Source organism: Penaeus vannamei, chromosome 22 (genome assembly GCF_042767895.1).
Source record: "Penaeus vannamei isolate JL-2024 chromosome 22, ASM4276789v1, whole genome shotgun sequence".
Lineage (NCBI taxonomy): Eukaryota > Metazoa > Arthropoda > Malacostraca > Decapoda > Penaeidae > Penaeus > Penaeus vannamei.
In genome coordinates this window covers 9,697,721-9,707,720 of record NC_091570.1, presented here as the reverse complement: position 1 = coordinate 9,707,720, position 10,000 = coordinate 9,697,721, and the positions used below count along the sequence as shown (strand labels likewise).

At 52.1% G+C, this 10,000-nt stretch overlaps 2 protein-coding genes across 2 annotated transcripts in view; one reads left to right on the top strand and one right to left on the bottom strand.

The window, feature by feature from the left end:
* LOC113812901 (uncharacterized oxidoreductase MexAM1_META1p0182) overlaps positions 1–10,000 on the top strand; it is a 245,923-nt gene that overhangs the window by 105,789 nt on the left and 130,134 nt on the right. The window lies entirely within an intron of this gene.
* The window catches only part of LOC113806340 (uncharacterized), a 42,387-nt gene that overhangs the window by 740 nt on the left and 31,647 nt on the right, over positions 1–10,000 (bottom strand). Inside the window, exon 2 of the mRNA XM_070136493.1 lies at positions 1–7,288. This exon is cut by the window's left edge and continues 740 nt beyond it. Within this exon, the coding sequence (XP_069992594.1) occupies positions 2,154–7,274 (5,121 nt within the window). The 5' untranslated portion in view covers positions 7,275–7,288 and the 3' untranslated portion in view covers positions 1–2,153. The remainder of the gene's footprint in view (positions 7,289–10,000) is intronic.

The following is a 10,000-nucleotide window of genomic DNA, read 5'->3' as shown; positions in this document are numbered from 1 at the left end:
TCCTTGACTTCAACTGACCAGGAATATTATTCTTTTCGTTATTTTGGCGACTGCACTTATCGTCTCAGAGATAAGCAATCCTTGAGCAAGAAACAAAATCATACAATAAGAATACCACTGGGTACATGCAACAGAAAATCCTCAAGACGAACAATGGATTCGTAGGTTTAACACTGCCAACTGAAAAATATGCCATGTATACTAGAGCAATTGATATACAATATAGAATACAACTTGACATACAGGAATGCCATAGCATATATAGGTATTTGTGTCTACAATGCTGGGTAGGCCTCGAGGCCCTCCTCCACCTCGCGAAGGCGGAGGAGGACCGGAACCTATACGAAGAACACTGCCTATGCCATCAATACTTTAGTACAGAAAAACATATGCCACACAGTTGAAGAAATATATTTGAAAGTATCTAACAATACACTTCAACTTCTCAGAGACGACGATGAGTAAAATAGATAAATAGAACTGTTTCAATAAAAATAATAATAATAAACCTTTCTTCAATTTCTCGTAAAGACATTGGATATCAGCAAGTCAGCGTCACGTGCCTCGCCACTGAATTAAAACTCAAAGCACAGCTAACAAAGACTTCATGTTGACCCACGATCACTGGAACATATTATCTACCTAATATGGAATGTCGGCAGTTTTCACAGATCATGAAACGGAGATCAAACGGGTCTTGGCGCCACAGGAGCACGGAAGGAGTCCAGACGAAGAGTTCCATTGTCTGCGTCGGAGTCCTTTCGAAAAGACCCGGCCGGCCGAGCTGCAGCCCGAGTGCCGTCGAGGGGCGCGAGAAGAGCCCCGCCCATTCCTCGCTGCCTGTTCGTGCGAGGGGCGGCTCCATCACCTCGCAGAGCTCCTTCGTGTCCTTCGTGGGGCTCGCGGCCGCCTACCGGAGGAACCCAGGGCGAGAGCAGCGGACCTCGAGGGCGCGCGGATCCCAATGGCCGCCTCTTCCGCCGCCACGGAGCAGCGATCCGGCCGGAGGTTCAACGGCGATCAGCCTCGCTCGTAATTAACACAGTCTGACCCGCGACGGCCGCTTGAAAACCACTAAGTACTATTTACTAGCATTGTTAGACTGTACAGTACACTTGATTTACTTGGTCCAGGATCAAATATTCAGCTCCATAAACATGAACGACCATCTTATATCATCTACTGATATATAATCAACCTAATTATAACACACATCCCAGAGACCTGTATACAACGCTTATCATTATATGGATATATAGATAATATTGATAATTATATGAAAGAAGAACTAATAGTTACATCCCTGACGGTCGGACGCTGAGCGAGTACGGGGAAAGGCCCCTCTGGCGGGGGACCCACGGTGTGGCGCCGCCCCTGCCCCCACGGTGCCGCTCGGGCCGCCTCTGGCCGAGGGCCGCGAACGGCGCCCTCGGGGAACCGCGGCGGTCACTGCATCGTGGCTTTCGAGTCTTAGAATTCACCTAAGTATATATATATTTAAAAAATTCACAATAACAATGCAGTTTCACCGTGTAGGCAAGGACAGTGTGTGTGTGTGTGTGTGTGTGTGTGTGTGTGTGTGTGTGTGTGTGTGTGTGTGTGTGTGTGTGTGTGTGTGTGTGTGTGTGTGTGTGTGTGTGTGTGTGTGTGTGTGCAAGAAGTAAAGAGTCGGTGTGCGTAAGCGTATATTCTGCATGCAACGGGGCATGAGCGTGTGGCCGTGTGATGTGCTTGTGCAGGTAAGCGGTGGTGTCCCCCTGATATAATAGCATTCTGCTGGCCAAAACCAACATCCCCGCCCCGCTCGCGCCCTCACAACCGGGCCGCCCGCAACCCCGCCTGGAGACCTATTTTGCGAGGGGTCCGAGCAGCCCCCCGGTTTTGATTGGTACTGAGGTACAGTGATATAGAGGAGAGTCCGGAGCCAGCCGCAGGCCGCGCCCGGCCCCGCCCGCGTAATATCGTCCCGCCCGCCGGCGCGGCGACGAGCGTCCCCGGCGGCGGGCGTGTAGCACCTGTGGCGGGCTGTCCGGCGGGCGTCTGCGGCCCCGGGCGGCTCCTCGGCCGGGTGCGCCCACGTCACGCCCGGCCCGTGATTGTACTTTGAAGAAGAGCAAGACCCTGAGTTGTAGCGCGCCTACAGGACGCAAAGCTCATGCTGGCGTGAGGCTGAAGGAGACTGTGAGAGGGCGCTGCACGCGACGCGCCACCGGCAGGTACACCAGGGAGGGCACGAACTGCTCGCTCTCGGGCTTCGGGCGCTCCGCCTCGCAGCCGTCTCCGCCCTCCGGCCCGTCGCTGTTCAGAAGGAAAGGCTGCATCACGAAGCGCCCCGTCGCGCGAGACTTGGTGGGCGTGGCGTGGCTAGTGGGCACGCCGGGCCGGGCGCGGTGCTGCTCGCGGATATGCTGCCGCAGGTCCGTCAGGCGCCGCGCCACCGCACCGCACTTGCGGCACTTGAAGAGACGGCGGTGCACAGCGGAGCGCCCTAGCCATGTCCCGCGAGCCCGGGGGTTGTGCATGGCGTGCACGTGAGCAAGGCACAGCGCACGGCTCATGAACTTCATCCTGCACTGGGAGCATCTCCACCGCTTCCTGCGCCTCAGGGGAATGGACGAGGGCGGCCCACTGGCGTCCTGCCTTGAGCCGTCCTTCTGCAGCTCAGGGGAGTCTTGCTCGTGTCTTCCGCTCTCCTGCTCCAGCAGCGGCTTCAACAGGCCCTGGAGCTGATGCTGCAAGAGGTGGTGTTGGTAAGCTTCAATGTTGGGTAGCATTTGTGAACAAAGAGGGCAGGGAACTGCTTGTCCCAACACCCCAGGGAAGGGTGGCATGCCAGGGGCATGAGTTCGGGCATGGGCAAAGAGTAAAGCGGGAGTAGGAGCTGTAAAGGGGCAGACCGTACACTGAAGAGAGTTCCTAGTTTTAAGGTCGTCATCTGCACTTCGGGAGGTCTCCGAGCCAGCGTCATGGGCACCATGCACTTTGATGACATGCAGCTGAAGGGCAACCAAGTCCGGCAGTACGTGGCCACAGAGCCCACAGGAGGGGCCTTGTTGTTGCTGGGGTGGGTCTCGGGAAACCATTTTGGCCTCGATTTCACGCCACTTCTCCTTGCCTGCATTCTCGTGGTCGTTGGTCAGGTGAGTCTTCAACCACTTACGATTCTTAAACCGACGGGAACACAGAGGGCAGTTTTCGATTTCCGATTGGTCAATGCCTTCCTCGCCTTCACGCCCCTCTTCTATGAGACCATGTGTGTTCTGCTTGTGGACACGTAAAAAGTACTTGCTACAAAGTTCTTTGTTACAAAGATCACACGTAACACCACCTGATACACCATTTTCTATGTTAATTCCATGCATCTTTAACATATGTGTTTTCATAAAGTATTTATTACACAGTTCCTTGTTACAAATTTCACAATAGGAACGGGAGGTTGACTGAGGTTTCCTGTCCTCTCGACTTTCCACCTCTGCTCTGATCCTCTCCATGAAAGACGTTGGTGGTGCTGGGGGAGTGAACACACCGTGTGCACTCAACATGTGCTGCTGAAGGATATAACGCGAGAAGAAATCTTTCTTGCAAATATTGCAAAAAGCTTGGTTTTCGGCCGTAGGAGGTGGAGACGCTGACTTCGGTTCGCGAGGGGTCTTTGGTGTTTGAGCTCCTTCACTGGGAGTAGCAGGAGCGTCCTCATGTCCCAAGATGCCGTGTTCTGTCATCATGTGAGCACGAAGGAAATACTTGTTTCCGACATCTTTATGACACAAGCGACACCGAAGACCCATTTCACCCTGCCGGTTCAGCTGTAAGATCATGGACTGAAGCTTTCGAAGATCCTCACTAGCGTCTGACTCCCCAGATCCTGCCGATTCAATGACTGATGGCCGAGGCATGTCCTCACTCCTGTCTCCTCCATCCTCAGAGAGAGGCTCCTGAGACATCCGCTGTCGCTCTCGTTCGGCTTGGGCTTGGTCGTGCTGATCCTCTTCTTGCTGCAACCTCATCTGATGCTCGTGCAGTCGACGTTGCTGTTCTTCCAACCTCTTTTGTTGCTGCTGTTGCTGTTGCTGCTGCTGTTGTTGCTGTTGTTGTTGCTGCTGCCTTGCTTGTTGCTGGGCATGAAGTGCTAATTGTCTGAGCTGTTCGTGCGGGGATGGTTGTGGATGCAGAGATAACTGCTCCTGTTGTGCTGCTTCCTGGCCGGGGCCATGGAAGTAGTACTTGTGCATCTGAAGAAGATAGTGACTGGGGAATGGTCGCCGGCAGATATCACACTCCAAATCACCCTCAATGTCGGGTAAAGTTGGCCGTAATTCAAGTGCTTGTCGTTCTAAAAGCCGAGCCAGACTAAGAGGTGAATTGTCTTTCTGGTGATTCTTGGATCTGTCTGAGAATTCAGGGGTGTATATCCCGTGCTTTTTGATGCGATGAGTTCGTAAGAAATACTTGTTGCAGAACTCCTTACAGCACAGTTCACAGAAGGCATCAGGGTTAATAACTCCAAGTTGGCGAAGTTGTTCAGGAGTGAATTTTGTTCCAGGTGGCGCCTGTACCATTGCTGGTTGTCCCACACGTGCAATAATACCTGTATCACGAGAGCTTTCGTCTGCACTGCTTCCTGGAGTCCGAGGAGCCTCACGTGAGGGCTCCCGAACCGCCTCACGGACATCTCCTTCTCGGGATTCGGTGCCAGGCTCCCTGTTCTCTGGCTTCCCGTTTCGGCTCTCGGTTCCTCCATTTTGGCTTTCTGAGCCTTCTTGATTGCCCGATTCTTTGGACATTGAACTATTGTTCCTCTGTTCCTGATCTTCACTGTTATCTTGATGATGCAAGCCATTCCGTTCTCCTTTTTCGTGACCTTGGGACTCTTTGCTTGTTTGTTGGTCGCTCTTCTGAGATTCTCCATCTTGGTACATTGGTTCTTGTTTGATAGCTAACTCACCCTCTCCTCTCATCTCATGATCTCTTTCCTTTAACAACTCTTCACGTCTTTCAAGTTCATACCGTTCACGTTCGAGTTCAAGGTTCTTATATGCTTCTCGCTCATGTTCACGGTTTCGATCTTGCTCCCACTTTTGTTCTTCTCTGTCTCTTTCAAGATCTCTCTCATGCTCACGTTCTCGCTCGCGTTCGCGTTCACGTTCACGTTCACGTATTTGCATTTCCCGATGCTGATGTTCACGCTCCCTCATCTGGTGCTCACGTTCTCTCTGCAGATGCTCACGTTCCCTTTGCTGTTGGTCTCGTTCATGGTTCTCGAGGTCTCTCTGTTGCATCTCCCACTCCCGGTGCTGTTGCTCTCTCATGGCCTGCATGTCGCGGGCATCGAGGGGAAAGTCACCAGACTCGGATAATCGGTCGTGGTAGCCACTGCGTTCAGCATGCTGGTGGTACTGGTCCTCATTTCGAAGTCTCTGTTCATTCCATGACTCCTCTTTCTTCATCCCATCCATGTGTTCTCGCCTGTTGTCTTTAGGGGACTCTAACGGCCTATCACTCCTCGGGTTATCCCTCACTGCGTCCCAGGGTGACCCAAGAGGTCTATCCCAGGGGCTACGGCCAGGAATGTCCTTTGGAGACTCTCTTAGATCCCTTGATTGTTCTACTTTAACTGGTGTACGAGCATCTTTGTAAGATTCCCATGGACTGAAATACTCCCTATGGTCTGGGCCATCCCTGCGGCTTTCCTTAGGAGTGGGTGTTCTTGGGTTTCTAACTGTATGAGGGGAAGTAGTGTGAGGAGACGGCAGAGGAGCAACAATGTGAGGTCCATGAGCCTGCAACTTGTGAGCATTCAGAGAAGCGCGACTGCCGATGTCCCTGCGACAAGCATCGCACCATCCCTCAGGCCGATCTGGCGCGACGCGGGGGGGCATCTGCCCTGCATTCTTGGGCTTCGTGACAACTTCAATATTGATTCCATGGATCTTTGCCTTGTGGCGCTTGAGGAAATATTTGTTGCAGAATTCCTTTTGGCACAACTCACAGTAAGCCTCGAGGTTAATAACGCCTCCAGTCTTATTACTTGTGCTTGAGTCCTTACTTGAGGGTTTATTTACACTAAGTTGTGAAGGCAGCAGCGGCCGCAGGGGGAGAGCATTCATGTTGGTGGTGATAAAGGCCCCGGCGTACGGCGAGCCGGCAAAGCCCCCGGTGGCCAGGCTCGGACCCAGGGGCGAGGTCATCGAAGAGGCCATGGACACACTTGGCCCTAATGGGGTAGAGTGGCTCGAGGGTATTCCCGTTGGAGAACTACTCGTTTCAGGAGAGTAAATGCCGTGCTTATTGGCCTTATGTGTCTTGAGGAAGTACTTGTTACAAAATTCTTTGTGGCAAAGGTCACAATAAGCTTGCTGATTGAAGATGCGTTGTTGTTGTTGACCATTTGCCATCGATGATGAGGATGACGAAGGAGAAAGTGCTTGCTGAGAGTGTGGCAGCCCCGCCATTCTTTCTCGCTCCGCCTGCTGTTGCAAGAACGGAAAGAGGAAGGGCGGGGGGCCGAGGGGCAGCAGCCCAGGCATGCCCAGCTTTCCGTCGCCGAACGAGGGAGGCATCGGAATGGAGGTCGGGGGGCTGCGGCCCTCCTCGTCGTGGTGCCTGGAGGGGGGCCGCCCATCCCAGCGGGGGCTCGACAGGTTCAGGGGGCCGGGCTCACTCTCAGATTTCCTGTTCTCGCCTGGCTCGGGCTCCTCCCGCTGCTGCCGGAGCCGCGCCTCGTCGTCGGTGAGGAGGCGCCCAATGTGCTCCTCAATGATATGGCGTCTCAGCGAGTCCTCCGACGGGGCCTCCACGTGGCAGTGAGGACACGCAATGCCCTCCTCGCCGTCGCCAGAAGGGTTGGACATTTCCGAGTCGAATTGCGCCTCCTCTGGCTTAGACGGCGGCTGCTCCTGCAGGTCGCCCTGGGGCGTCGGCAGCCTGACTGGGTTGCTCTGCTTGCGCCGCTTCTTCGCCGACGCTGAAAGGTGGCTGTCGTCGCCGCCTCGCTGGTAGTAGTGCGACAGCTGGTCGTTGAGACTGGTCTCGTCGTCCTCGGTGGTGGCGTCGCCCCCGGAGGTGGACACGTCATGAAGATCGCTGCCTTCCTCGTAGTGGTTCGCTACGCCCTGGAAGTGAGCGTGGAGGTAGGCGTGGTGGGCGGACGTGGGGTCGCCCCCCGCGCTGCCGGGAGACCCGGGCTGCGGGTCAGCCTCTCCCACGGCCTGAGGCGTTGTCCCGCGCGACACCAGAGCCTCCAGGAGCCCGGAGTTGAGCGTAGCCGATGCCATCTTACCGCGCCCGCCTGGAACAACCAAAACAACGCAGCTTTAACAACACAGAATGGATGGCGACGTCTGTAAACTCAGTACATTAACACAAGAAATTATGAATGCCTAATCTACCGTGTATAAAGCAAAGGCTTGTATGGAAAGAAAAAGCTAGAAATATTCCTCTACATTAAAACAATACAAAACAAAAAAAATAAACATAAGAAAATGCCACGGAAGATAATAACCACACGTAAAGACATCAGCTCCCTATGAGAACGAAACCGCCTTCGATGAATGCACACGAGCGACTACTTCCCCTGGATTGCTCGCCCTACAAAGGCTGAAAAAGTAATGAGGGAACGCGGTGGTGAAGTAGCGCCAACCTTATTATTTTCCATTCAAATGCCGCCTTTTCTCTATTCCTTTGTTCCTGGAATCTTTAACCGTGGCATGAACATTCTTTGTAGTTTTATATACCCATGCGAAGGGAGACAGGAATAGATGTATATAAAGATTGATAAATAGATGGATAGATAGATAAATTAATATCTTTGTATGCATGCGCGTATGTCGAATGCGTATTTGTGTTCAGACGTGACAAAGAAATTCATCACGGGAACTTCTTCTGGCTGCGTTTTTAAGGAATTCGGGACCATGTGAGCCTCCTGCATAAGCGCCTCGACAGAGACATCATACCGCGAGTTATCCAGGCGCGTGAGGGCGTGCGTGCGTGCGGCGCTAGTGACGAGTCTTTGACGGTAAGTGGTCCTCCGTCGGGCTGGCGAAGCGGCGACACGCAAACGGCGGTTTCCATACGACAAAACCCCTTAAAAAAAGGTCTTACATTTCGCGTTCTCTCATTAGGACGGAACCCGACCGCCCTCTCGCGTACATTAACCTCTCTCTGCTATCGACTTTCCCCGGAATTCGGTGTATGGGCGGGCGTGCGGGCGGAGAGGAAGGGCGCGATCGCAAGTGCCTCGAGTGGGAGGGAATGAAATCTTAATGGGCGGTGCCAGCGGTCAGTCATTTCGTCTGTTAAGTTCTAATTAATAACCACCAACATAATTACACACACGCACGCATAGATTTCTATACATATATCTACTTACATAAGTAAATACACACACAGATTTATATACATACACTTACATACATTCATACATACACACATACATAAATACACACATGCATACACACACACAGATATATATATATATATATATATATATATATATATATATATATATATATATATATAATATATATAATATATATATATGTATATATATATATATATATATATATATATATATATATATATATATATATATAGTCACAAACACACACACACGTATATATATGTGTGTGTGAGTGTGTGTGTGTGTGTGACTGTACGCGCGTGCGTATATGTATATGTGTGTGTGTGTTCGCGCGTGCGTGTGCGTGTTTGTAAAGGCGCCACGCGTTCCCCGAAGACAGGTGGTTGGCCAGCGCGTGAAGCCAACACGATCAGCTGCTGCGAACAGGTGATATAACCTCGAACTCGTGACGTTAGTATGCAGGGGGGGGGGGGTAAGCCCATATTCGTATTCTTTGTGTGACACTCACAACGAGGACAGATGTCATTTAAACAAAAGTAGAATTGGTAAAAAAAAAAAAAAAAAATGAAAAATAGATCCAAAGACTTCTCATGAATGGCATTTTAAACGTGAAATTCGAAATACTAAGTCTTCTTTCATACGTAAGATCGAAGGAGCTACTCTCTGGACAGAGTCTGGAACAAAGCCAGATAATTTTTTTTTTTTTGAAATACGCTACAGAGGAGGTATGAGTTGAAGAAAAAAATACCGTAAATAAAATCTCGGCCTGGCAACTCTACGGTGTCCATTTCAAACGGGAGTTGCCTCGTGCCTTTTAATTGCGCAATTAATTCCCTTTCCATCCGGGTTCTTCCACGCATTCCCTCTCGCGCAAAGTCTAGAAAGGAAGATAAAGAAAACGCCCTTTAATTTCCCCCCAAAACGAGGCTCTAATCACCCCACAACCACGAGGAGCAGTCGGAGGCGCTGGCGAGGCCGGCAACCACCCCCGAATCGATAAAGCAACAAAAACAACAAACACGGCCGAATCCAAGGCCAAGGAGGAGCGGCCACGTGCTTCTCGGAGGCGGGAGGAAACGGGAGGCGGCGAGGGAGCTGCTGGCGATCGCGGTTACGGATGGAGGCGAGGGCGGAGGCCGGAAGGAGGACGGAATGCTCCGGACGGCGGATCGGGTGACCGGAGGGCGAGCGGAAGGTGCAATGCGGCTCATTAGGGACCTGGAGGATCTTAGGAAGATATACTTGTAAAAGGTGGCATTGCACGTTTGTTTCCTCGGGCATAAATCACGTTTAAACCTGCCCCTCTTCCCCTCTACGTGGTAATTTAAGACTAATTAACTGGTTTTGATCCCCCCCCCGCTCCCCGCCCCCCTCCGTCGCAGTATCTCGGACGCACGAGCAAGGAACTCAACGCAGGAGGAACCGTCTTGGAGAAAACCCGGATTAACGGACCAATAGGACATAGTAACCGACGGGTCAACTTCCACACTTTCCTGCCATACTTTCCCCCCACAATGGTCTCCGCAGGCGCGAGCGGATGAAGGGAATATGCACAAGATTTATAACACGCAATAATCACCCCCATGCGGCCCGGGCGCAAGGGTGATCTACGCTCGGAGGCGAAGAGTGAGGATCTGCCAC